The sequence below is a fragment of the Oncorhynchus gorbuscha genome, linkage group LG03 (assembly GCF_021184085.1).
Source record: "Oncorhynchus gorbuscha isolate QuinsamMale2020 ecotype Even-year linkage group LG03, OgorEven_v1.0, whole genome shotgun sequence".
Classification (NCBI taxonomy): Eukaryota; Metazoa; Chordata; class Actinopteri; order Salmoniformes; family Salmonidae; genus Oncorhynchus; species Oncorhynchus gorbuscha.
In genome coordinates, this window is record NC_060175.1 from 95903053 (window position 1) to 95930914 (window position 27862).

Sequence of the window (27862 nt, forward strand, 5' to 3'; positions counted from 1 at the left end):
TTTAAAACCAAACTGACTCTGTGGGAGACGCAGATGCGGAAAGAAAATTTGAGCCACTTTCCCAGCTGCCAGACCATGAAAGAGAAGCTCTCTACCAGTGCGTTCCCGAGCGCACAGTTGGCTGATAAAATAGGTATGCTTGCCGCTGACTTTCGACGCCGATTTGCTGACTTTGAAGCACAAAAAAGCAGGTTGGAACTGCTCGGTAACCCATTTGCTGTTGACGTGGAAAGCTCACCACCAAACCTCCAAATGGAGTTGATTGACCTCCAATGCAATGATGCACTGAGGGCAAAATATGCGGCAGTGGGTGCTGCGGAGTTCGCCCGTTTCCTCCCCGACACAATGCCCCAGCTGCGCATCCAGGCTGCTCAAACGTTGTCTATGTTTGGCAGCACATACCTGTGTGAACAACTGTTTTCTTTGATGAACTTGAACAAAACATCACACAGAAGTCGACTTACTGCTGAACACCTCCACTCAATTCTGAGGATTTCCTCAGCTCAGAGCCTTACCCCGAACATTGATGAACTTGTGGAAAAGATGGGACACCACCAAGTATCACCCTCAACCTCAAACAAGTGAACATTACTGTGCAATCACATATTTAGAGTTTTTACTCAGTTCAAGTTTAAAAGTTAAAGTTTAATATTTGTTTTCACTGCATGTTACTTCTCCTTAAACAAAGTGTTGTTTTTGATTAATAGATTTTTGCACTTTATTTTATTGTATTTCAATCCAATTATATTTTTAAAATATTTCAGTTGAGTGGATGATAGAAAATTGCTATTATTGTTTTTTTCTTTGAAGTAAATTTAGCCCACTTTTGCTAAAATATAAAATATAGGCTACTGATGGTGCCTTGAATACCGGTTTCTTTCATTTAATGTTCATGTTATGGGGATTTTTATATAAAGGAAATTTGTCTTTTGTGTCTGTTGAAAATTAAAGATTACTGACAGAGCCATAAGAAAATATTGCTTTATTTATCTGATCATATTGGAATATATTTGTTAGGTTTTCAGTAGGTTCAATTAGGTTCACTAGACTATATGCGTCATTTAAATTTTTTTCAATGAACATTCGAACAGTCCGGCCCTCGGCTTGTAGCTAAATTTTTTATTTGGCCCTCCGTCCATTTGACTTTGACACCCCTGCTCTAACCACTAGGCTCCCTGCCGCCCCGCCTCAAACAGAGGGATGCTATGTTAGCTAGCTGCAATTGCTAGTAACCCATCCGCAACTCCCCTTCTATACACCTTGTAACGTTAGCTGGCTAGCCAGTTCAAATAATGACCATATCATAGATGACACTGTCTTAACTTTAGATACTTTTTTATTCATTATTACAGGTTAAAATAAACTCACAACAATATCATTATTTACAAGTTAATGGGGAGCTAATGACAGAAAATAGCTTACGGTTGTGAGTGTGACGAAATAAAGCAGTGCATTATACCAGAGAATTTTAAAACTTTCATTGCGAGCTCGTCGGGTAACCATGACAACGGACGCAGCGACAGGGTCAAAGTTGAACTTTTATCATCTGTTATAGACAATGAAACAGACAGTTGCAGCGAAGGTCTACAGACATTCCACCCGAATATAAATTAAAATGTAGTTTTGACCAGCTACACTTGTCGCATTCTAATTGTCTACAGACATGTCGATAGACAAAGTATAAACCCGTATAAGGTAGTGTTTTAGCTTTATTCAACCCGCCCGACCAAAATTTAATGACCCTAACCCCGCCTGCCCCGCGGTTCGGCGGGTTATGATGAGTCAACTCGCTCATCATAAACACACACACACTCATGATTCACGCACACACGCCCAAACACTTAAGCACGCACACACATACACACGCACTGAAGAGCAAAGCAGGAATCACTAACCATGAGTCACGAACTCACTTTCCTTCCTTCGCTCCCCCCTCTTTCTCCATCGCTCTCTCACTGCCAACTAACTTCCTCTTTTCTTTTCAAAAACCAAATTTCACTCATCAAAACTCAATTTCACACAGCTGTTTTAAACTGTTCCCAATTTCAGTTCCTTTCATTTATTTTTCAAAAGATAAACGTTCCCTGTGATTTCGTCTATCCATCTATAGATAGGTATAGGTATATCTGTATATCTGCCTATAGTTTACGTTTAGATCCATTGCATTTCCCTTTGAAATGTGTAACAAATCTCATGTAACTTTATAATATGCCTTGTAGAACGTAGCTGTTGCACAGCATCTTCTTTCTACAGATTCGTCATCCTTTCCATCTCCCCTTCTCCATTCCTTCACTGCATGATCATCATTGAATCATGCAACAGGAATTGGAGATTCTTGCCATCATCATCAGGATACAGGGCACTACCAGTATATCTCAACTGATATCCGCTGGTCAGTTTGAACTGTTATAAGGTACTGTACATGTCTTTCCTATACAGCTGTACTAATGTGGTGTATTTCGGTTTATCGTCCAGCCACAACCACATACTTCACAGTGGGGTGAGTCTGAGATACACATCAAGATATACTGTAGTTATTGCTGTCAAACAGCAGATAAACTACATTCAGAGCAAGTAGAGAAAGCAGAACCCCTGTCTAACATTCAGGTAATTACAGTACTCCTAAACGTGTATAGCAACACACAACAGACATTGTCTAATTCAAACAAGACATGACATGCCACACAACATTCTTAAATATTGTGAAATGAATGTCCTAGTTATTCTGTTATGAAAATGAGATTCATACCTGACTGAGATTGTTTTTAACCGTCTTCTTTCCACACTGAGTAACGTTTATCTCCCAAAGATGACTTCTCCCTTCCTCCTTTTTACATTAAACACATAAACCTGGGTGAATGTCACGACCCTCCTCTCTCCCTCTCTGTTCTGTCGCTCCCTGACACACTTTCTAAAACACCCAGTGCCGGGTTGTGCAAGAGTTGTGGAGAGTCATTCTTCTAATTCAAGACACACCCCCTCCTCCTCCCTCATCGCTCTCTCCCCCATGACTTAATGTGTGTAGTAACACTTAAGCTGAGTAAGGGCTGTCTGCATCTATAATAAACTTATTGAGTAAAGAATATATATTATGGGAGCATTGCACTTCGGTAACACACCCAAAAGTCATGACATTAATCAGAACAAGTCATGACATTAATCAGAACAATGCATTCTGTATAAGCTATGAGAATAGAAAGGTTCAGTACTTTTGTGAAGTATCACAGCACAGTTGAAAAATAAATGGCAAATAGAAACCCAAAATGGATGATGTTAAGAGATAGATGGGAGGGGTTGAATGGAGCTGAAGGGTGGGACTAATAACAAGATAACCAATGTAAAACATACGGGGTCTGTACAATGTATATAGATTCAGAAATGTTGTGAAATAGCACAGTTACAAATAGAAATCAAACTGGATGGACATCAGACTGGATAGCCATCAGAAATAGAGGAAGGACTAAAAACAAACAAAAAATAACTATTGTAAAATAGATTTTGTCTGTAAAATGTGTATAAGATGTATAAATATATAAACTGAAGGTAGAAGCCTACGTGTTATTGTTATTTTACTCCAATTGGGGGAAGGGTGGTAGGGTTTGTGGGGAATAATAAAGGTATATTATTTTTAAAAGTATGTACATCTATGTAGGTATGTGTATGTAACTGTATGTACAGTTGAAGTCGGAAGTATACACTTAGGTTGGAGTCATTAAGAGTCGTTTTTCAACATCTCTACAAATTTCTTGTTAACAAACTATAGTTTTGGCAAGTCGGTTAGGACATCTACTTTGTGCTTCACACAAGTAATTTTTCCAATAATTGTTTACAGATTATTTCACTTATAATTAATTCACTGCATCACAATTGTGGTCCTTCTGTAGCTCAGTTGGTAGAGCATGGCGCTTGTAACGCCAGGGTAGGGGGTTCGATCCCCGGGACCACCCATACGTAGAATGTATGCACACATGACTGTAAGTCGCTTTGGATAAAAGCGTCTGCTAAATGGCATATATTATTATTATTATATATAATTTCAGTGGGTCAGAAGTTGACACACTATGTTGACTGCCTTTAAACAGCTTGGAAGATTCCAGAAAATGATGTCATGTCTTTATATATGATTGTTTGATGGGGTGTTATCCTCAGATAATAGCATGGTTTGCTTTCGCTGTAAAGCCTTTTTGAAATCTGACACGTTGGCTGGATTAACAACAAGTGTAGCTTTAATTTGGTGTATTGCATGTGTGATTTCATGAAAGTTTAATATTTATAGTAATTTAATTTGAATTTGGCACTCTGCCATTTCACCAGATGTTGGTCAGGTGTGACGGTAGCGTCCCATCGAGCCTAGAGTTTAAAATGTGTGTGAGAAAGATAGCGCCACAAGGCAGGCTAAATACACGTGTGTGAAGGTGATAGATGCTCTGGGTTTGTTCCTATCATATCTCTGTCTGTTTGGTCAGTTCTATTGAAGAAAGGAACAGACCTGCATGCTTAGTTTGTTCTGTGCAACACATGCTTCTAAGTCAAGTAAAATATGGACTTTGTCAGCTCTATTCATTACTTTTCTACCGGCAGCAATCAAAATGTAAGACTCGTTTATGAGTGCTGGTTGCAAAAACGCTATTTATCTATTGGTCACTAAGAATTTCTCAAAATATTTTGTTACATTTTACTGGGCATCTAGTACGCAAAGAAATACAATACAAAATGTATTACTTGAAACTTTTATTTTGAAGAATACTTAACAGACCTGATTTAGACACATCCAAAAACACTGGTTATGATTTCATGGGTGGGGTGGCCGACGATGAAGTACTAGTGACAACATCAAATATATATATATTTTTTTAAACTTATGGAACCAGTCGTGAATTTCAGCTCAAAATCCATTTTCATTCCAGTTCCAAAAACATTCCTTTCAACCAATTCTCAATTTTCTTTGTTTGTCACTAATGACAACAGAGAAGGTTATGGGAAAAAAACTATTACTGTACAGTGTATGCTCTAAAAGGTAAAATATATTACTGTACAGTGTAAAGTAAAATATATATTACGGTGCGGTGTACACTGTAAAGGTCAAATATACTACTGTATGTGAACACAGTAATAGTAAAATATACTATTGTATGGTGTACGCTGTAAAGGTATAATATATTACTCTACTGTGTACACTGAAGATAAAATATGTTCCTGTACGGTGTGAAGGTCAAATATGTTCCTGTACGGTGTGAAGGTCAAATATGTTCCTGTATGGTGTGAAGGTCAAATATGTTCCTGTACGGTGTGAAGGTCAAATATGTTCCAGTACGGTGTGAAGGTCAAATATGTTCCTGTACGGTGTGAAGGTCAAATATGTTCCTGTACGGTGTGAAGGTCAAATATGTTCCTGTACGGTGTGAAGGTCAAATATGTTCCTGTACGGTGTGAAGGTCAAATATATATTACTGTACAGTATGTTGTAAAGGTAAAATATACAAAGTAACTGAGGTGAATAGTTGAAGATGAACACTGGGGAAAACTGAGGTCAAATCTGTTTTTTCCTATTTGGAAAGAGATAAAAAGTGTAATAAGTTTCTTTCATGGTGAAATTTAAAAATGGCTACTAAAGAGGTCAGAGTCATTGTGAATCGGAGGATGAATCTTTGACGTCTGTGCTTTCTGTTGCTTCGCTAACTTCACTGAGTTCTTTGCTCTCTCCGCCACTGTCCCTCTCTCCCTCTTTCTCCTGGTCACCGGGTGTGGTCGTAGCAGTAAGGGTCTCCTGACCCAGTGCCTTCACTCCTGGCTTCCTCAACTGTGGGACCTATAGACAGAAAAGACTGCAGTGTGTCTCTCTTAATGGTTTGGTGCAAGGTTGACCGTACCCTTACGGCAGAGAGGATCCAATGTATACAAAACACTATCAAGCCATGCTGCTGGAAAGAAGGATAGGAGTTAAAACTCACCTCATCAGCCATGTGAGCTAGGTCTCTCTTCATGGCATAGGCATCCTCCCCATCTGCATAGTACTTGGGCTCTATTTCACTAATCCTATGGAGATGAATGAAAATGATTAGAATGTGAGTGGGGAATAGGATCAACACATTATACATGGACATTGATTGTGATTGTGGCACTGCAAACAATCCCTGGTTAAATAAGGGAAAAATAAATAAAATAAACAACCTCTGGATACATTTGAATCCTACAGCAGAGACCATCATTTGGATGTATCAGTAGGGAATATGACTCCACAGTTCCCGAGACAACCTCACTTTGACTACGAGGCTGACAAGCAACGTCTACCTTTACATAAGCACTTGCTTTAGGAGGGTTCGTTTAAACAAGTTAGGAGGAGCTCCATGTTACTTACTGGAATTTCAGTGTGTTGGAGTACAGGTGCAAGGCTGCTCGGTTACTGCAGTAGGAGAACATGAAATGGATGCAATTCAAGTGCTTTGTGAACCAAAAAACTACAGATACAGATCAACAGGATAAAACCATACAAGTCACATTAAGAATGGTCTGAAAAACAATGTCTCACTGTATTCAAATTCTTCCGTCTATACTTCTCTAGACAACAGGAGAGTGTTGCGTATTTAGCATTCCATTACAACAACTAATCTGGAAATTCTTATCGAAGAGCAATATACAAATGACTACAAATGGAACCATCTTATTGAAGTCCAACACAGACATCCAGCACACTGCACTACCTTTTCCGGACATGAAGTGAGACATATTTGGCGTTGAAGTTTTCAATCATAGCTCGGCTGGCTTGGTCCATCAGCTTCTGAGCCAGACCCAGACGTCTGTGTGAGCGCTTGACAGCCTGAGAGACGGACAGACACAATCCAAACATTTGTTAACAATCCTTCCTGTCACTCAACAACCACAACCTGACAAGTGCTGCAGATGAGAGGTCCCCTCGTCCTACTCCAAGCTCCTCCATAGCCTACTGCCTAGCCCATGTTGAAGCTACAAAGCACTACAATGAACAGTACAGAACCAAGACTCACCAGGGATGTGATGTGACCATGGGGGACATCATCTGGATCCTCCTCCCTGCATGCCACACAAAGAGTGAGAGCTTGATAGACACTGATAAACAATGGCATGAGATAAGCTCTGTAGTTCAGGTATACTCACATCTTGGCCAAAACATATCCCACTATTTTGCCATTCTCATCCTCAGCGATGTAGGAGAGCTGAAAGACAAACAAAAAGGTGATGTTAGATGCACAGACATCTAGTAACGACTAGTTAGACCTAAATCAAATGTTTCTCATTCCTCTTGATGAGTTAGATTACATTTTTGACTGATTGAATGCAAGAACAATGACTGAAGTGATATGAATGAAGTGGCGATGATGAAGAGGAAGCCATCTTAACCTGTGGCCAGGACAGTCCATGGTAGAAGTAGTATTTCATCTGGTAGTTCTCTGGGAGACACAGCAGGTTGCAGTGCTGCATGTTCATAAGGTCCTCCGGCTGAGAAAACAGAACAAGACATGTCAATGGTTTGGACACTGATTGAAACAATGGCACTACTACACGTGAGAAAAGGTACAACTAGAAGAGATGTCGTGTCTGGACACGGATTCAATCCAAATGTCACTAACTTCAATAGCTAACGAGTGGGGAATAGGATCAACACATTATACATGGACATTGATTGCGATTGTAGCACTGCAAACAATCCCTGGTTAAATCGACGGGACGGTAGTGGAGAGGATAGTAGGTTTTAAGTTCCTCGGCGTACACATCACGGACAAACTGAATTGGCCCATCCACACAGACAGCGTCGTGAAGAAGGCGCAGCAGCGCCTCTTCAACCTCCGGAGGCTGAAGAAATTTGGCTTGTCACCAAAAGCACTCAAACTTCTACAGATGCACAATCGAGAGCATCCTGTCGGGCTGTATCACCGCCTGGTACGGCAACTGCTCCACCCACAACCGTAAGGCTCTCCAGAGGGTAGGGCGGTCTGCACAACGCATCACCGGGGGCAAACCACCTTCCCTCCAGGACACCTCCACCACCCGATGTCACAGGAAGGACATAAAGATCATCAAGGACAACAACCACCAGAGCCACTGCCTGTTCACCCCTCTATCATCCAGAAGGCAAGGTCAGTACAGGTGCATCAAAGCAGGGACCGAGAGACTGAAAAACAGCTTCTATCTCAAGGCCATCAGACTGTTAAACTGCCACCACTAACATTGAGTGGCTGCTGCCAACACACTGACTCAACTCCAGCCACTTTAATAATGGAAATTGATGTAAAAATATATCACTAGCCATTTTAAACAATGATACTTAATATAATGTTTAAATACCCTACATTACTCATCTCATATGTATATACTGTACTCTATATCATCTACTGCATCTTTATGTAATACATATATCACTAGCCACTTTAAACTATGCTACTTAATATAATGTTTACATACCCTACATTACTCATCTCATATGTGTATACTGTACTCGATACCATCTACTGCATCTTGCCTATGCCGTTCTGTACCATCACTCATTCATATATCTTTATGTACATATTCTTTATCCCCTTACACTGTGTATAAGACAGTAGTTTTGGAATTGTTAGTTAGATTACTCGTTGGTTATTGCTGCTTTGTCGGAACTAGAAGCACAAGCATTTCGCTACACTCGCATTAACATCTGCTAACCATGTGTATGTGACAAATACATTTGATTTTTGATTTGAACGGAACTACACTAGAAGTTGAACTAGCTACTCTTGTTCAGTGTATCCAGCTAGCTACCATAGTAGCAATCCATTTACGTAGTAGCTAAATAAGCTAGCAGCAGTTTGACAAGCAAACGTGGAGCTATCACAAAGCCTTGCATTGTTATTATTAGGGATGGGTGGCTAGGTAGCTGGGTAACGTTTGTTAGCAAGCTAACACAGTGTTGCATGGTCGACTCGGCGGCTCACTTACCCTTGCGTTGCGAATATTCATGTTTTCTTCGACCGTCACAATTTCAAATGATGAAATGTATAAATTATGGAACCAAAGTGTTTTATGAACTCCTAACGTTGTCTATATATTATGTTTCATATATGTTAGCTAGCTAAATTGAAGGGGAAGCATGCGATAAACCGGAAGGGTTTCAGAGGTGAGTCCCGCATCTAGTTGCGTGGGATTGGACTGGCTACGGCAGAAATAATGAAATATAACCTCCAAACACCCAATGTGGACAGGAAAGCATTTTGACGGACATATCAGAGAAGGCACACTTGATTAGTTTGCTCGGTGCGCCGGGACAACTGTGTTACCTGGCACACGCGGGATGAGCTACCATAAATCAAGTGCACCTATAGTCCACACAGTATTACGTTGATATTTTTTTAATGGTAATTTAAGTCAACATGATTAGGCAACTTCTCAGTTCAATTCAAGTTCATTCAGTTTAGTCTATAAAGAGTAGAGTTGGCAAAAAAAATGAAACAGGCTTTTGAAATGTATGATATTTCATACAGAGCAGTTCAAAGAGTCAAAGGAATCCAATATTTTGGCATGACAGGATTGTATGCTAATTACCTGCAACGTGGGTAGTAGCAGCCAATCAGAGAGTAGCATGCAAATGTTAACGACAGGTGGAAGAGGGATATAAGGAAACCAAAATATTTTTAGAGATGAAGTCTATCTGTCACTGACAAGCGCGTCAACCTAAAGACAGGGACTTTACAGATACAAAAAAGTTTCTCATTAATCTTATCAGACCTTTATGGTATTTAAACAACACTTTGAGATATTGTTTTCAGAGTGGAGCTTGTATCTGGAGAGTGTATCATTTTAATATGCGGTAATATTGAATTATTTGAATCATTTCTAAAATAAATTGTTCTTCGGTTGCCTACATTCTTCTGTGATAGTGATAGAGAACTACAATCCTGTCTATCTATACTATAGACGTTTGTAGAGATACACATAGTATGGATGTAGATCTAGTACAGTTGGAGTCCAGTCTATGGGTCGGTAAGAAACGTTACCGGGCAGCCCTTACCGAATGGCACCTCAACTGGACTGGGCTCGATAAGAAGAACCGTGACAAGACCGGTGAGTCCTTTGTATAATTTTATCCATCACTTTCGTCGTGCATGGCATCTCATTCTAATTGTAGACATTTCATTATATACATTACTTTTAAATACACTTTAATGTAGGCTCATATAGGATTTAGATTTTATCTTAGGTTGCCTAGTAATAACTGCATAACAATCTCATTCACTCTTAGAATAGAGTAAATAAAAAGAAGACTTGACTAGCCTCATATTACATTACATTTAAGTCATTTAGCAGACGCTCTTATCCAGAGCGACTTACAAATTGGTGCGTTCACCTTATGACATCTGGTAATCCTTCTATCACACTGGCATCACACAGCATGTTGTTTTGAGTAGAGTGAATGTGTGATATGTACCACTAATAGAAAGTCACCAAACCTGTCTTGGAGACGGCATGTAAGTGGAAACTGATGTAAATAGGCTACATGCTAGTGGTAAAATGAATTGAAATTCTATCCATTCTGTAAAATTAGTAGGCTAGTAATTAGTGTGTGTTTCAGAGAAATTGGTATAAAAAAATAAAATATTATAGGTACTCTGTATTTCACTCATGAAGAATGTCCCTTTTCCTGTAAAGGTGAACAACAAGTTATACAGCACCAACATGAAACACTAGAAAACACACACACACACACACACACACACACACACACACACACACACACACACACACACACACACACACACACACACACACACACACACACACACACACACACACACACACACACACACACACACACACACACACACACACACACTATCCAATGTGTCCTTTAATTAATAGCCACATGAGCTCAATATAAGCAAAATATTTACCAGTTTGTGTGTGCGTGTAGCCTCGTTAACACCTTGCTATAACATGTGAGTTTGGTGAGCTGATCAATATGTCGCATCTACACATTGTATTAAAATGTGTCTCTTACATGTCCACTGTGTCCGCATTGTGACCATATTAGATGGTTCCTCCCTGTATGCAATCTGTTGATTGATATCCAGACAAAATGTGTGCCTGACTACCTCTGGAGGTGGTAAGGAAGATCTGATCACAATCAGATCACAATGTGTCTTTTAATCATCTACGTCTGTCTAAAAATGTGAGCACAATCAGAATGTGGACAAGATCAGGGCAACGGACGCATGTTATCACCAGGTATAAGCAGGGCTTATGTAATACAAGTTTCAATGTCATACTGTGCCTGTGGGATCCTAGTTTCAGTACCAGTGTCGGAGATTGTTGCTGTGGAGGAGGGGCATGTGGAGGTTCTGCCCCAGAGGTCAGTTTCTGAAGACACAGACAGAGACTTCACAGGTGAGTTATGTTACTGCCCCAAGGTCAGGCACACAGTCTCTGGTAACAGACGCAGCAAGAGATTTAGTTCTGGGAGCCGAGATTAGACACAACACAAAATCAAGCAAAAGCAATTTCCTGGTGTCCCTCCCTCCTTCTCTCCCCTTCCCCCCCTCCCTCCCTCCCTGTGTCCTGTTTTGCAGTGTTCTATGTGAAGCGTAGCAGCAACGGTAGTTCCTATGGGTTGCTATGGCGCCTGGGCAGGACCCAGTTCAGCTGTCCCAGCAGGGATCTCAGAGACCAGTGGATGACCCAGCTGAGGATTGCCCTCAAAACACACAGTAAGGATAACTTCACTTGTCCTGAGATAAGATTTATGATAAGATTAAATGTATTTATCCTGTTAGTGCAATTCTAACCCCCCCCCACCTGTTGTTTTCCATGGATCCACTGTCTCCACTCTTCTTTTGATATGCACTTTTGATCGGTCTATCCTCCTCTCCTCTCTCAGGCCCCTCTCGTCCTCACAGGTTGTTGGTGTTCATCAACCCGTTCGGAGGAAAGAAACAAGGGAGGGAGATCTATCACTCTCTAGTGGCCCCACTATTTGAGCTGGCAGGGGTCAGCTCTCATGTTGTAGGTGAGACCCGTGTAAAACAATAGTGATGCAGAAAAGCCTGTGACTTATTGACAAACCGATAGAACTGGTAGTTAAGTTGGTTTCGGGTTTGTCAGTAGCAGGCTAATTATCATTGTGTGGTGATTATGCTCATAATTACATGGTCTATTGCTATATAATAACATGGTCTATTGCCGTATTATAACATGGTATATTGCTGTATTTCTAATAGTAAAACAAATTCTGCTTTGTTTTTGTCATTCAGTGACAGAGCGGGCCAACCAGGCGAGAGACCACATATTGAAGAAAGACCTGACTGGTTTCGATGGGTATGTCAGACATTTCAATGTTGTCATGTTAACAGCAACACTATGGCAGCCAATCACGAAATGCTATCCTATTCACCCCTTTTGATGAGGGCTCTGGTCAAAAGTAGTAAGGCCCTTAGGACTCTGTTCAAAAGAAGTGCACTATATATTGAGTAGTGCATTACATTTCAGGTTTAGCCTGGGATTGGGTTTCACCACATCACTGTTTGTTTATGTTTGTCCCTTCCTCAGTGTGGTATGTGTGGGCGGGGATGGAATGTTCAGTGAGCTGCTGCACGGTGTGATTGGCCGAACACAGCAGGAGGCGGGGCTATCGGAGCATGACCCCTCCCTACAGTCATGTGACCTTCACATTGGCATCATTCCTGCAGGTGAGAGACATCATTGATAAAGAATTAAATGCATTTGGTTGATCTCAGAAGTCCTTCCGCAAAGAAAGTGAACGTTTTGAGGAGGGAGGAGACAAGGAATCGAGAAAATACTTAAAGATTCACCATGACTATATAGTTGCATCTGATATGAGACTGATATGAGTCTGTGTGTTCTCTCCTCAGGCTCCACAGACTGCGTGTGTTTTGCCACTGTGGGAGTCAATGACCCAGTGACCTCTGCACTGCACATTATCATTGGTGAGACATGAATATAAATGAAAAACACATTTAATAACAAATAACACATTTTAGATTACATTATACTTGACTTTGTTATCTTGTGTAGCTTAAACTCATATTTAGCCAATATCTTTAGCCACTGAGGAAGCAGGTAGCATAGCGTTTAATCATTGAGCCAGTATACCACCCACCACTGCGACCTGTATGTTCAAGTCGGCTGGCCCTTGCTAAATATTTGTCGCCAGACCCACTGGCTACAGGTCATCTATAAGTCTATGCTAGGTAAAGCTCTGCCTTATCTCAGCTCACCGGTTATGATAACAACACCCACCCGTTGTATGCGCTCCAGCAGGTATATTTCATTGGTCATCCCCAAAGCCAACACCTCCTTTGGCCGCCTTTTCTTCCAGTTCTCTGCTGCCAGTGACTGGAACGAATTGAAAAAAAAAATTGCTGGAGACTTACATTTCCCTCACTAACTTTAAACATCAGCTATCTGAGCAGCTAACCGATCGCTGCAGCTGTACATAGTCCATCTGTAAATAGCCCACCCAATCTACCTACCTCATCCCCATATTGTTTTTATTTACTTTGCTGCTCTTTTGCACACCAGTATCACTACTTACGCACCATCATCTGAACATCATCTGCTCATCTATCACTCCAGTGTTAATCTGTTAAATTGTAATTACTTTTCTACTATGGCCTATTTATTGCCTTACCACCTCATGCCATTTGCACAGACTGTATATAGACTTTCTTTTTGTTCTATTGTGTTATTGACTGTACACTTGTTTATTTCATATGTAACTCTGTGTTGTTGTTTCTGTCGCACTACTTTGCTTTATCTTGGCCAGGTCACAGTTGTAAATGAGAACTTGTTCTCAACTAGCTTACCTGGTTAAATAAAGGTGAAATAGAAAAATTTAAGTCACCGGGAGGTTGCAGGTTCGAGTCCCTGAGCAGACTAGTTGAAAAATCTATCGATGTGCCCATAAGCAAGGTACTTAACCTTAATTGCGACTGTTAGTCGCACTGCATAAGATGTGAAAAGCATCACTTTAGAGAAGCCACAAGCAGCAACTTTAGTCAAAAGCAGCATCATTATTTAACAAGGGCAGAATTGTGACGTTAATGTCAATATTCAAAATCATGATCTAAATCATGATCTACCTTGTCCTCCACATTCCGACAACCCATTGCAGGAGACTCTCAGCCTCTGGACGTGTGTTCTGTCCACCACCGCTCGTCTCTGGTGCGTTACTCTGTGTCTCTGGTAGGATACGGGTTCTATGGTGACGTGCTGGCTGAAAGTGAGAGACACCGCTGGATGGGGCCTCTCCGATATGACTATTCAGGTATGGAACGAAAAATGAAAGCAATCATAGACGAGAAGGTGTGCATTATTGTGATTATTGGCATAATGTGATGCAGTCACTATGTATGAGGCGATGCTGAGTACCATCAGCTTCACATGGTCTAATATTGCAGTACCAGTCAAACATTTGGACACAGCTACTCATTCAAGGGTTTTTCTTATTACTTTTTTATTACTACATTTACTATATTGTAGAATAATAGTGAAGACATCAAAACTATGAAATAACACATATGGAATCATGTAGTAACCAAAAATGTGTTAAACAAATAAAAATATATTTTAGATTTGAGATTCTTCAAAAGTAGCCATGTACATATGTACATGAATGTATAGTTAAAGTGACTATGCATAAACGATAAACAGAGAGTAGCAGCAGCATAAAAGAGGGGCTGGGGGGGGGCACACAATGCAAATAGTCCGGGTAGCCATTTGATTACCTGTTCAGGAGCCTTATGGGTTGAGGGTAAAAACTGTTGAGAAGCCTTTTTGTCCTGGACTTGGCACTCCGGTACCACTTGCCATGTGGTAGTAGAGAGAACAGTCTATGACTGGGTTGGCTGGGCTCTTTGACAATTTTTAGGGCCTTCCTCTGACACCGCCAGTTGTAGAGGTCCTGGATGGCAGGCAGCTTAGCCCCAGTGATGTAATGGGCCGTACGCACTATCCTCTGTAGTGCCTTGCGGTCGGAGGCCGAGCAATTGCTGTACCAGGCAGTGATGGAACCAGTCACGATGCTCTCGATGTTGCAGCTGTAGAACCTTTTGAGGATTGTTGTTGTTCTTCTGGCACCAGAAGTTGTTTTTCTGGCACCACCCGGCCAGGTCTCAGACCTCCTCCCTATAGGCTGTCTCGTCGTTGTCAGTGATTAGGCCTACCACTGCTGTGTCGTCTACAAACGTGCCTGGCCATGCAGTCGTGGGTGAACAGGGAGTACAGGAGGGGACTGAGCATGCACCCCTGGGGGTCTCCAGTGTTGAGGATCAGCGTGGCAGATGTGTTGCTACCTCCCCTCACCGCCTGGGGGCGGCCTGTCAGGAAGTCCAGGATCCAGTTGCAGAGGGAGGTGTTTAGTCCCAGGATCCTTAGCTTAGTGATGAGCTTTGGGGGTACTATGGTGTTGAACGCTGAGCTGTAGTCAATGAATAGCATTCTCACATAAGTGTTCCTTTTGTTCAGGTGGGAAAGGGCAGTGTGGAGTGAAATAAAGATGGCATCGTCTATGGTTCTGTTGGTGCAGTATGTAAATTGGAGTGGGTCTAGGGTATCTGGGATAATGGTGTTGATGTGAGCCATTTCCATCCTTTCAAAGCACTTCATGGCTACGGACCTGAGTGCTACAGGTCTGTAGTCATTTAGGCAGGTTGCCTTTGTTCTTGGGCACAGGGACTATGGTGGTCTGCTTGAAACATGTTGGTATTACAGACTCAATCAGGGACATGTTGAAAATGTCAGTGAAGACACCTGCCAGTTGGTCAGCACATGCCCGGAGTACACGTCCTGGTAATCCGTCTCGCCCTGCAGCCTTGTGAATTTTGACCTGTTTAAAGGTCTTACTCACATTGGTTACGGAGAGCGTGATCACACTGTCGTCCGGAACAGCTGATGCTCTCATGCAAGCCTCAGTGTTGCTTGCCTCGAAGCGAGCATAGAAGTGATTTAGCTCGTCTGGTAGGCTCGTGTCACTGGGCAGCTTGCGGCTGTGCTTCCCGTTGTAGTCTGTAATGGTTTGCAGGCACTACCACATAAGATGAGTGTCGGAGCCGGTGTAGTATGATTCAACCTTAGCCCTGTATTGACGCATTGCCTGTTTGATGGACATCGCAGGGCAGAGCAGGATTTCTTGTAAGCATCCGGGTTAGAGTCCCGCACCTTGAAAGCGGCAGCTCTACCCTTTAGCTCAGTGCGAATGTTGCCTGTAATCCATGGCTTCTGGTTGGGGTATGTACATACAGTCACTGTGGGGACAACGTCCTCGATGCACTTATTAATAAAGCCAGTGACTGATGTGGTGTACTCCTCAATGCCGTCGGAAGAATCCTGGAACATGTTCCAGTCTGTGATAGCAAAACGGTCCTGTAGTTTAGCATCTGCTTCATCTGACCACTTTTTTGTAGACCGAGTCACTGGTGATTCCTGCTTTCATTTTTGCTTGTAAGCAGGATTCAGGTGGATAGAGTTGTGGTCGGATTTACCAAATGGAGGGTGAGGGAGAGCTCTGTACGCGTCACTGTGTGCGGAGTACAGGTGATCTAGAATTTTTGTCCCTTATGGTTGCACATTTAACATGTTGATAGAAATTTGGTGGAACTGATTTAAGTTTCCAGGCATTAAAAGTCTCCGGCCACTAGGCGCGCCGCCTCTGGGTGAATGGTTTCCTGTTTGCTTATTTCCTTATACATCTGACTGAGGTCTTAGTGCCAGCATCTGTGGTGGTAAATAAATACAAATAAATCAAATAAAATAAAATAAATAAAAGTATAGGTGACAACTCTCTAGGCAAGTAGTAGCCTGCAATTTATCACAATATACTCTACATTAGACGAGCAAAATCTAGAGACTTCTTTAGATTTTGTCACAGACCACCCCCTCTCATCTTATCGCAGTGTGCTGTTCTATCTTTCCAGTGCAGTTTATTAGCTGAACTGGGAGTTTACTCAGGATCAAGGGAAATATGAACTGAACAAAGTACATAGAGATCCTTGATGAAAACCTGCTCCAAGCGCTCAGGACCTCAGACTGGGGAGAAGGTTCTCCTTCCAACAGGAGAACAACCCTAAGCACACAACCAAGACAACGCAGGAGTGACTTCATGACAAGTCTCTGAATGTCCTTGAGTGGCCCAGCCAGAGCCCGGACTTGAACTCAATCGAACATCTCTGAAGAGACCTGAAAATAGCTGTGCAGCGACGCTCCCCATCCAACCTGACAGAGTTTGAGAGGCTCTGCAGAGAAAAATGGGAGAAACTCCCCAAATACAGGTGTGCAAGATTGCAGCGTCATATCCAAGAAGACTTGTAATAATTGCCAAAGGTGCTTCAACAAAGTACTGAGTAAAGGGTCTGAATACTTTTGTAAATATGATATTGCATTTTTTTTGCTTTGTCATTATGAGGGATTATGTGTAGATCGATGAGGGAAAAAACGATTTAATCCATTTTAGAATAAGGCTTGTAACGTAACAAAATGTGGAAAAAGTCAGCAGTTCTGAATATTTTCCAAATGCACTGTATATACACAGTACCAGTCAAAAGTTTGGACGAACCTACTTATTCCAAGTTTCTTACAATTGTTATTATTTTCTACATTGTAGAATAATAGTGAAGACATCAAAGCTATGAAATAACACATATGGAATCATGTAGTAGCTTCATGAGGTAGTCACATGGAATGCATTTCAATTAACAGGTGTACCTTGTTAAAAGTGAATTTGTGGAATTTATTTTCTTCTTCATGCATTTGAGACAATCAGTTGTGCTGTGACATAGTAGGGGTGGTATACAGAAGAAAGCCTTATTTGGTATAAGACCAAATCCAAATTATAGCAAGAACAGCTAAAAAAAAGCAAAGAGAAAGAAAGACATCAGTCAATCTTGAAAATTTCAAGAAGTTTCTTCAAGTGCAGTCGCAAAAACCATCAAGCTTTATGATGAACTGGCTACAACACAGGTATCTTTTGGTTATCACTACGGCAACAGCTTCCAGGAACGACACAATATTTACATCTTACAGTTATTCAGAAAATAAGCAAAAGGAATAGAACAACAATATGTACATAACTGCCAAGTGGTACAGTATTTGGAATTTCAGTACAGAAGAAAGATCATTGGTATTGTGGTAAACATTGGTCAGATATAGAGCTATGGGTAAACAGAGTTAGAATCCTTTGGAAGGTTAGCCTGGATGACAGACTGTTTCTGTCATCCAGGCTAACCTCTCATGTGGAGGTCCTCTCATGAGGACCTCCACAGGAAAGGAAGACCCAGAGTTACCTCTGCTGCAGAGGATAAGTTCATTAGTTACCAGCCTCAGAAATTGCTGCCCAAATAAATGCTTCACAGAGTTCAAGTAACATACATCTCAACATCAACTGTTCAGAGGAAACTGTGTGAATCAGTCCTTCATGGTCAAATTGCTGCAAAGAAACCACAACGAAAAGGACACCAATAAGAATACTTGCTTGGGCCAAGAAACACGAGCAATGAACATTAGACCGGTGGAAATCTGGCCTGATGTGTCCAAATTTGAGATGTTTGGTTCCAATCGCCTTATCTTTGTGAGACGCAGAGTAGGTGAACAGATGATCTCCACCAGTGTGGTTCCCACCGTGAAGCATGGAGGGGGTGGTGTGATGGTGTGGGGATGCTTTGCTGGTGACACTGTTGGTGATTTATTTAGAATTCAAGGCTCAATTAACCAACATGGCAACCACAGCATTCTGCAGCAATACACCATTCCATCTGTTTTGCACTTAGTGGGACTATCATTTGTTTTTCAACAGCACAATGACCCAACACACTTCCAGGCTGTGTAAGTGCTGGAAGTGCTACATCAGATGACCTGACCTCAACCCAATTGAGATGGTTTGGGATGAGTTGGACCATACATTGAAGGAAAAGCAGCCAACAAGTGGTCAGCATATGTGGGAACTCCTTCAAGACTGTTGGAAAAACATTCCAGGTGAAGCTGGTTGAGAGAATGCCAAGAGTGTGCAAAGCTGTCATCAAGGCATAGGTTGGCTACTTTGAAGAATCTAAAATCTATTTTTATTTGTTTAACTTTTTTGGTTACTACATCATTCTGTGTTATTTCATAGTTTTAATGTCTTTATTATTATTCTACAATGTAGAAAATCCACGTCTTTATTGTTACAGAGAGGAACTAATACATACGTACTAGCACATGCTCCTCTAAAAGTAGTAAATAATAAAGAAAACCCTTGAATGAGTAGGTGTGTCCAAACTTTTGACTGGTACTGTATATAGCTACATATATATCTAGAGATCTGTGAAAAAGTATCTCAGTCATCCAGGTGAGGCTGAAAAGCCCCATCACACTACCACCACCATGCTTGACTGTTGGTATAAGGGTCTTACTGTGGAATGCAGTGTGTGGTTTTCGCCAGGCATAATGGGATCCATGTAGTCCAAAAAGTGATACTTTTGACTCATCTGTCCATAGAACATTCTTCCAGGAGTCTTGCTGATCATCCAGGTGCTTTTTGGCAAACTTGAGTCAACTTGCTGGATGAAATGGGTCCCATTATGTCTGGCGAAAACCAAACACTGCATTCCACAGTAAGAACCTCATACCAATGGTCAGCATGGTGATAGGACGGTGTGGGGAGGCTTTGCTGCCTCAGGACCTGGATGACTTGGACCTGGGTGACACACCGTTGTGTCACTCACTACATATCACAAGCTCTAAGAAGTAAATCATGTCTATAATGACAACGTGCATAATGACAGAACATTCATATATAGTGTTGCATACCAGTTAGAGTGAGAGGTAGTGAGGATAGAGTTTCTCTGTGTTTACAGTATGAATCAGAGCCATACAGATGTAGGATCTTAATTTGTACACACTGTTGCAGGAGAACTTTAAACTTGTAGCTTCTGAAGTTTGTAATTTCCACTTTGACATTTCATGATTTTATTTTCCCTTCTGAAAAAATGTATTAACCCCTACAAAAATGTAAATGAATTATAATCCACATAATAATTAACATTTCCTGTTGCTGCAGGATTATTTTCCTGGTGAAGCAAATTGGCTCAAAGTATGATCATACATCTGTAGGATGGTTGCTAACCCTCTCCCGCCCTCTCTTCCCCCAGGTGCTATGGTGTACCTGAGTAACAGGAGCTATGCAGGCCTAGTTCAGTACCTACCAGCAGACCCCCAGCTCTCCAACCCCAGGGACAACACACGCTGCCTCTCTGGGTAGCAACTAACTATATATATTTTTCAGAGAATAAAAATGCTCACTCACTGCTTGGTACACTGATCCAAAACAAGGCTTACCCAGGGAAGAAAAGAAGGATGGTCCTCCTCTTTCCTTGTTACAGAGAGGAACTAATACATATGTACTAGCACATGCTCCTCTAAATGTTGTGATTGACAGAGTGTGTTCTTTTCCATTGGGAGAAAGTGTTCTGGCTACTTTACGTCATCAGGAGGCTATAGTGACATGACCTAAATTTCCCCTGGGGAAGAACCTCAGTCTCAGTCACTTCCTCCTGCAACAGAGACCCAGGTGTCGGGTGTAGTCCTGTACCTTAAGGAGGGCGGATTCCATGCCAACCTAGGGCAACCTGATCTGGACGAAAGGAGAGACAGCACCTCCTGGTCTGTGAAAGCAGACTGTAGCCTACCCGGGTGAAAGACTGTACCCAATCTATTTAGTCTGAAATGACTAAGACCTGCCCCCCGGTCTGTAAGGGAGGGTAAGGAACTGGGAGATGCTACATATAAAAGGACACTGGTATCTTTGAAAGACTGTACCTGTCTTTAGTCTGTGATCGATAGCCAGCCCAAGGGTCTGTGAGGGAGAGTAAGATGACGATAGCCATGCATTCCATTCACATGTGTATCAGGAACAGGTGCTGTTGGTACACCACTGGAATGTATCAGTATGCTATACCTATGTCACTTGTAAAAAAAGAGCAATCATTGGTAATGTGTGTGTGTGTGTGCGGTGTTCCAGGTGCAGTGTGTGTTCTAAGAGCACAGAGAGACTGTTCCCCCACTCTCCAGATGCTAGTTCCAACTACATCTCCCACTTCAGGCAGTTCAGCAGCGACTCAGAGGGTAAGTCTATACAAACTCGCAGTCTATGCAAAAGTCTATACACATCCTATGTAACGCAATTCCATGAACCGCGCTTGGGTGAAGAGTAACTTTGCCTGAGACTGGAAGACTTATGTTAGCTCCTAGAGTTAATGTCTGGGCTTTAGCTCAGTGGGCTAACTATTGTGGCATGCAGGAGAACAGGGTTCAAACCCTGGTCGGTAACAGAACTTCCTCTGCTCTCTCTGCCTCGTGCTGCAGGTGATTGGGTGAGTGTGGAGGGCCGGTTCAAGGCTGTGTCCCTCACCTGTATGTCCAGCTCCTGTCCTCGCAGTCCCCTGGGCCTGTCCCCCTCAGCACATCTGGCCGATGGGACAGGTGACCTCATCATTGTACGGGACACACATCCCCTAGGGTTCCTCACCTTCCTACACAGACACACCAGCACACAGGACCAGGTAACCCTAACCCAGTGCCAGGTAACACTAACCCAGTGCCGGGTAACTAACCCGGTGCCAGGTAACACTAACCCAGTGCCAGGTAACTAACCCGGTGCCAGGTAACACTAACCCGATGCCAGGTAACACTAACCCGGTGCCAGGTAACACTAACCCGGTGCCAGGTAACACTAACCCAGTGCCAGATAACACTAACCCAATGCCAGGTAACTAACCCAGTGCCAGATAACTAACCCAGTGCCAGCTAACCCTAACCCAGTGCCAGGTAACTCTAACCCAGTGCCAGGTAACCCTAACCTAGTGCCAGGTAACCCTAACCTAGTGCCAGGTAACCCTAACCCAGTGCCAGGTAACCCTAACCCAGTGCCAGGTAACCCTAACCCAGTGCCAGGTAACTCTAACCCAGTGCCAGGTAACTCTAACCCAGTGCCAGGTAACTCTAACCCAGTGCCAGGTAACTAACCCAGTGCCAGGTAACTCTAACCCAGTGCCAGGTAACTCTAACCCAGTGCCAGGTAACTAACCTAGTGCCAGGTATCCCTAACCCAGTGCCAGGTAACTAACCTAGTGCCAGGTAACTAACCCAGTGCCAGGTAACTAACCCAGTGCCAGGTAACCCTAACCCAGTGCCAGGTAACTAACCTAGTGCCAGGTATCCCTAACCCAGTGCCAGGTAACTAACCTAGTGCCAGGTATCCCTAACCCATTGCCAGGTAACTAACCTAGTGCCAGGTATCCCTAACCCAGTGCCAGGTAACTAACCTAGTGCCAGGTATCCCTAACCCGGTGCCAGGTAACCCTAACCCAGTGCCAGGTAACTAACCTAGTGCCAGGTATCCCTAACCCGGTGCCAGGTAACTCTAACCCGGTGCCAGGTAACTAACCCAGTGCCAGGTAACTCTAACCCGGTGCCAGGTAACTAACCCAGTGCCAGGTATCCCTAACCCGGTGCCAGGTAACCCTTACCCAGTGCCAGGTAACTAACCTAGTGCCAGGTATCCCTAACCCGGTGCCAGGTAACTAACCCAGTGCCAGGTATCCCTAACCCGGTGCCAGGTAACCCTAACCCAGTGCCAGGTAACTAACCTAGTGCCAGGTATCCCTAACCCGGTGCCAGGTAACCCTAACCCAGTGCCAGGTAACTAACCCAGTGCCAGGTATCCCTAACCCGGTGCCAGGTAACTAACCCAGTACCAGGTAACTAACCCAGTGCCAGGTATCCCTAACCCGGTGCCAGGTAACTAACCCAGTGCCAGGTATCCCTAACCCGGTGCCAGGTAACTAACCCAGTGCCAGGTAACTAACCCAGTGCCAGGTAACCCTAACTCAGTGCCAGGTAACTAACCCAGTGCCAGGTATCCCTAACCCGGTGCCAGGTAACTAACCCAGTGCCAGGTAACTAACCCAGTGCCAGGTAACCCTAACTCAGTGCCAGGTAACCCTAACCCAGTGCCAGGTAACTAACCCAGTGCCAGGTAACTAACCCAGTGCCAGGTAACTAACCCAGTGCCAGGTATCCCTAACCCAGTGCCAGGTATCCCTAACCCAGTGCCAGGTATCCCTAACCCAGTGCCAGGTAACTAACCTAGTGCCAGGTATCCCTAACCCGGTGCCAGGTAACCCTAACCCAGTGCCAGGTAACTAACCTAGTGCCAGGTATCCCTAACCCGGTGCCAGGTAATTAACTCCGGGGCCAGGTAACTAACCCAGTGCCAGGTAACTAACCTAGTGCCAGGTAACCCTAACCCAGTGCCAGGTAACTAACCCAGTGCCAGGTAACTAACCCAGTGCCAGGTAACTAACCCAGTGCCAGGTAACACTAACCCAGTGCCAGGTAACTAACCCAGTGCCAGGTAACTAACCCAGTGCCAGGTAACCCTAACCCAGTGCCAGGTAACTAACCCAGTGCCAGGTAACCCTAACCCAGTGCCAGGTAACTAACCCAGTGCCAGGTAACTAACCCAGTGCCAGGTAACCCTAACCCAGTGCCAGGTAACTAACCCAGTGCCAGGTAACTAACCCAGTGCCAGGTAACCCTAACCCAGTGCCAGGTAACTAACCCAGTGCCAGGTAACCCTAACCCAGTGCCAGGTAACCCTAACCCAGTGCCAGGTAACTAACCCAGTGCCAGGTAACTAACCCAGTGCCAGGTAACCCTAACCCAGTGCCAGGTAACTAACCCAGTGCCAGGTAACTAACCCAGTGCCAGGTAACCCTAACCCAGTGCCAGGTATCCCTAACCCAGTGCCAGGTATCCCTAACCCAGTGCCAGGTAACTAACCCAGTACCAGGTAACTAACCCAGTGCCAGGTAACTAACCCAGTGCCAGGTAACTAACTCAGTGCCAGGTAACTAACTCAGTACCAGGTAACTAACTCAGTACCAGGTAACTAACCCAGTGCCAGGTAACTAACTCAGTGCCAGGTAACTAACTCAGTGCCAGGTAACTCTAACCTGGTGCCAGGTCATTTTAATTCTAACCAACCTCAACCTAGGACTATGTAGGTACAACCTCCACAAGTACTGTAGCCTGGATAATAGGCCAAATTCTGAAGCCATATTGCTTGTTAGATCGCTATCGTACCATGTGGACTGGCATGCCACATAACAGTATGGAAATATCTATCCGAGAAAGACAGGAACACTTGCTGATGGAGTAACATCTAGCTGCAGCACTAAAAGGCCTAAAAGAAACAACTTGTGATGAAAGGAAAAAGTTGCTACTGTATTTGATTGATCGTATTTCGATAGTCACCTAATGCATCTTCCCTTCTAAGTTTGACCTGTCCTTCGTGGATGTCCACCGCGTGAAGGCAGTACGTTTCTCTCTCCCACCCGGAGAAAAGGAGGATGAGGATGAAGAGAGGGAGACAGTAAATGGTGGAGGGATGGCGGAAGAGAGAACAAGCCGGAGCGGTTCCCAACATCACCTGGTAGAAAGAGGAGAGGAGCGAGGGATGGCGAATGACAGGAGGAAGAAAGACTTGTGTGGCCTGTGCTGCAGTAAGCCTCCTTCAGTGTCTGTGTGGAACTGTGATGGAGAAATACTACCTCACACTGAGATCCTCTGCAGGTAAGAGATATCTTATCACATGATGGAAATCAATACTTACCTGACAGAGTTTCAGTGTACATTTAGTGCTCTGCTTCAGGCCCAACCTGAAGCCTCTAATAATATTTTCATACTATTGAGCTGAGCCAAGCTGTACTGCTCTAGCCTGGTTATGCATTCACCATCATTGCTGAAATCGTGCTGGAAAGGAGAAATAAAATATTTGAGCCAGCACAGGAGTTAGACTTAGCATGATAGTATGACGTGTCAATGCTGCATTTTCTTACCCTGTCCTCATCTGCCTTGTTGTCCTGTCCCTCCCTCCATTCTTCCCTTCCTCCCAGGGTTCATGGTCAGCTGGTGCGTTTGTATGCCCGGGGCATGGAGGACGGATCAGCCACGCCCACCAGGAAGTGAACTGTGTTAGGGTCCGTTCACACTACTGACTGAGGGAGGCCGTGGTAGGGTCCGTTCACACTACTGACTGAGGGAGGCGGTGGTAGGGTCCGTTCACACTACTGACTGAGGGAGGCCGTGGTAGGGTCCATTCACACTACTGACTGAGGGAGGCCGTGGTAGGGTCCATTCACACTACTGACTGAGGGAGGCGGAGGTAGGGTCCGTTCACACTACTGACTGAGGGAGGCCGTGGTAGGGTCCGTTCACACTACTGACACTACCGTTCACACTACTGACTGAGGGAGGCCGTGGTAGGGTCCGTTCACACTACTGACTGAGGGAGGCGATGGACTGAGGGTCCGTTCACACTACTGACTGAGGGAGGCCGTGGTAGGGTCCGTTCACACTACTGACTGAGGGGCCGGAGGTAGGCCGTTCACACTACTGACTGAGGGAGGCCGTGGTAGGGTCCGTTCACACTACTGACTGAGGGGCCGTGGTAGGGTCCGCACACTACTGACTGAGGAGGCCGGAGGTAGGGTAGGGTCCGTTCACACTACTGACTGAGGGAGGCCGTGGTAGGGTCCGTTCACACTACTGACTGAGGGAGGCGGAGGTAGGGTCCGTTCACACTACTGACTGAGGGAGGCCGTGGTAGGGTCCGTTCACACTACTGACTGAGGGAGGCCGTGGTAGGGTCCGTTCACACTACTGACTGAGGGAGGCCGTGACTGAGGAGGCCGTGGTAGGGTCCGTTCACTGACTACTGACTGAGGGAGGAGGAGGTAGGGTCCGTTCACACTACTGACTGAGGGAGGCGGAGGTAGGGTCCGTTCACACTACTGACTGAGGGAGGCGGAGGTAAGGTCCGTTCACACTACTGACTGAGGGAGGCCGTGGTAGGGTCCGTTCACACTACTGACTGAGGGAGGCCGTGGTAGGGTCCGTTCACACTACTGACTGAGGGAGGCCGTGGTAGGGTCCCTTCACACTACTGACTGAGGGAGGCCGTGGTAGGGTCCGTTCACACTACTGACTGAGGGAGGCGGAGGTAGGGTCCGTTCACACTACTGACTGAGGGAGGCCGTGGTAGGGTTCGTTCACACTACTGACTGAGGGAGGCCCGTTCACACTACTGACTGAGGGAGGCCGTGGTAGGGTCCGTTCACACTACTGACTGAGGGAGGCCGTAGTAGGGTCCATTCACACTACTGACTGAGGGAGGCCGTGGTAGGGTCCGTTCACACTACTGACTGAGGGAGGCGATGGTAGGGTCCGTTCACACTACTGACTGAGGGAGGCCGTGGTAGGGTCCGTTCACACTACTGACTGAGGGAGGCGGAGGTAGGGTCCGTTCACACTACTGACTGAGGGAGGCCGTGGTAGGGTCCGTTCACACTACTGACTGAGGGAGGCCGTGGTAGGGTCCGTTCACACTACTGACTGAGGGAGGTCACCATGGTACGGAGGTAGGGTCCGTTCACACTACTGACTGAGGGAGGCCGTGGTAGGGTCCGTTCACACTACTGACTGAGGGAGGCGGAGGTAGGGTCCGTTCACACTACTGACTGAGGGAGGCCGTGGTAGGGTCCGTTCACACTACTGACTGAGGGAGGCCGTGGTAGGGTCCGTTCACACTACTGACTGAGGGAGGCCGTGGTAGGGTCCGTTCACACTACTGACTGAGGGAGGAGGAGGTAGGGTCCGTTCACACTACTGACTGAGGGAGGCGGAGGTAGGGTCCGTTCACACTACTGACTGAGGGAGGCGGAGGTAAGGTCCGTTCACACTACTGACTGAGGGAGGCCGTGGTAGGGTCCCTTCACACTACTGACTGAGGGAGGCCGTGGTAGGGTCCGTTCACACTACTGACTGAGGGAGGCGGAGGTAGGGTCCGTTCACACTACTGACTGAGGGAGGCCGTGGTAGGGTTCGTTCACACTACTGACTGAGGGAGGCCCGTTCACACTACTGACTGAGGGAGGCCGTGGTAGGGTCCGTTCACACTACTGACTGAGGGAGGCCGTAGTAGGGTCCATTCACACTACTGACTGAGGGAGGCCGTGGTAGGGTCCGTTCACACTACTGACTGAGGGAGGCCGTGGTAGGGTCCGATAACACTACTTTCAGAGAAAAATAATGCCAAAAAAGAAAACATAATTATAGTCAATAATTCTGCCAGCTAGGACCAATGAAATGGCTCTCTCTCTCTCTGGGGTAGTTTTTTTTCTAGAGTGAACGGAGCCTTACTGTGATACTGAGATGTATCACAACTGAAGAAGGCTGTATTACTGTACGAACCTCATGTAGGCTCAATGACAACGTATCAGTTAGTGGGATGTCTGTGGAAAGACTTATTTTTCTGACCTGTGACTATCAACAGAATAACCAACAGAGCCTTACATTTGACATACCTGATGAAATGGCTACTGTAACTAACAGTAGGGTCACCATACAAGTTAGTGGGACAACGGTCATGAATGACATTGGAAGTAGGTGTGACTGAATGTAACACACTACCCAAAAGAGCCTTCCATTTCACTTCATCTGCTTTCTCTCTTGTCAAAATATTCAGGAATGATTTGGTTAAGTCTTTAGATGGAGGTTTGAGGTAATTCAAGGAATGTACACTGAGTGTTTAAAACATTAAGAACACCTGCACTTTTCATGACAGGTGGATCCAGGTGAAAGCTATGATCCCCTTATTGATGTCACTTGTTAAATCCACTTAAAATCAGTGTAGATGAAGGGGAGGAGTCCGGTTAAAGAAGGATTTTTAAGCCTCTCGAGACAAATGAGACATGGATTGTCTGTGTGCCATTCAGAGGGTGAATGGGCCAGACAAAAGATGTCAGTGCCT

The 27862-nt window shown here is 44.4% G+C and overlaps 3 protein-coding genes across 5 annotated transcripts in view; 1 reads left to right on the forward strand and 2 right to left on the reverse strand.

Moving 5' to 3' along the window:
* Nucleotides 1-2917, reverse strand: part of LOC124032305 (rho GTPase-activating protein 4-like) — a 40595-nt gene extending 37678 nt beyond the window's left edge. Inside the window, exon 1 of the mRNA XM_046344598.1 lies at nt 2750-2917. The gene's annotated coding sequence lies outside the window, so the exon portion shown is untranslated. The remainder of the gene's footprint in view (nt 1-2749) is intronic.
* Nucleotides 2918-4716: 1799 nt separating this feature from the next.
* LOC124023162 (N-alpha-acetyltransferase 10-like) lies at nt 4717-9195 on the reverse strand. The gene is made up of 8 exons (XM_046337700.1): nt 8950-9195; nt 7378-7476; nt 7135-7193; nt 7005-7050; nt 6702-6817; nt 6359-6403; nt 5952-6036; nt 4717-5809 (listed from the first exon to the last, which is right to left on the reverse strand). The coding sequence occupies exons 1-8, from the start codon at nt 8968-8970 to the stop codon at nt 5624-5626; spliced, it is 657 nt and encodes a 218-aa protein (XP_046193656.1). The 5' UTR covers nt 8971-9195; the 3' UTR covers nt 4717-5623.
* A 470-nt stretch (nt 9196-9665) lies between these two features.
* Nucleotides 9666-27764, forward strand: LOC124032306 (ceramide kinase-like). Of its 3 annotated transcripts, none has more exons than XR_006838253.1 (15): nt 9666-10071; nt 11293-11391; nt 11574-11711; nt 11882-12010; nt 12255-12318; nt 12550-12689; nt 12873-12947; nt 14135-14287; nt 20142-20247; nt 21011-21114; nt 21355-21551; nt 24329-24624; nt 24948-25259; nt 25869-26454; nt 26504-27764. XR_006838253.1 is itself a non-coding variant. In XM_046344601.1 (14 exons), the coding sequence occupies exons 1-13, from the start codon at nt 9948-9950 to the stop codon at nt 25018-25020; spliced, it is 1698 nt and encodes a 565-aa protein (XP_046200557.1). In that variant the 5' UTR covers nt 9666-9947; the 3' UTR covers nt 25021-25064; nt 26472-27764. The 3 variants fall into 3 exon arrangements, 1 of the variants encoding a protein (XP_046200557.1); XR_006838254.1 differs by having other exon boundaries at nt 25869-26270; nt 26472-27764; XM_046344601.1 differs by lacking the exon at nt 25869-26454 and having other exon boundaries at nt 24948-25064; nt 26472-27764.
* The last annotated feature ends 98 nt before the right edge of the window (nt 27765-27862 follow it).

Coding starts and splice junctions, on each gene's coding strand:
- LOC124023162 (XM_046337700.1), bottom strand. CDS start 8,970: ATGAATATTCGCAACGCAAGG. Junction 6,037..6,358: donor TCCAACACACTGAAATTCCA/GTAAGTAACATG, acceptor TCATCTCCATAG/GATTAGTGAAATAGAGCCCA. Junction 5,810..5,951: donor TAGCTCACATGGCTGATGAG/GTGAGTTTTAAC, acceptor TTCTGTCTATAG/GTCCCACAGTTGAGGAAGCC.
- LOC124032306 (XM_046344601.1), top strand. CDS start 9,948: ATGGATGTAGATCTAGTACAGTTGGAGTCCAGTCTATGGGTCGGTAAG. Junction 12,319..12,549: donor GACCTGACTGGTTTCGATGG/GTATGTCAGACA, acceptor TCCCTTCCTCAG/TGTGGTATGTGTGGGCGGGG. Junction 14,288..20,141: donor TCTCCGATATGACTATTCAG/GTATGGAACGAA, acceptor CTCTTCCCCCAG/GTGCTATGGTGTACCTGAGT.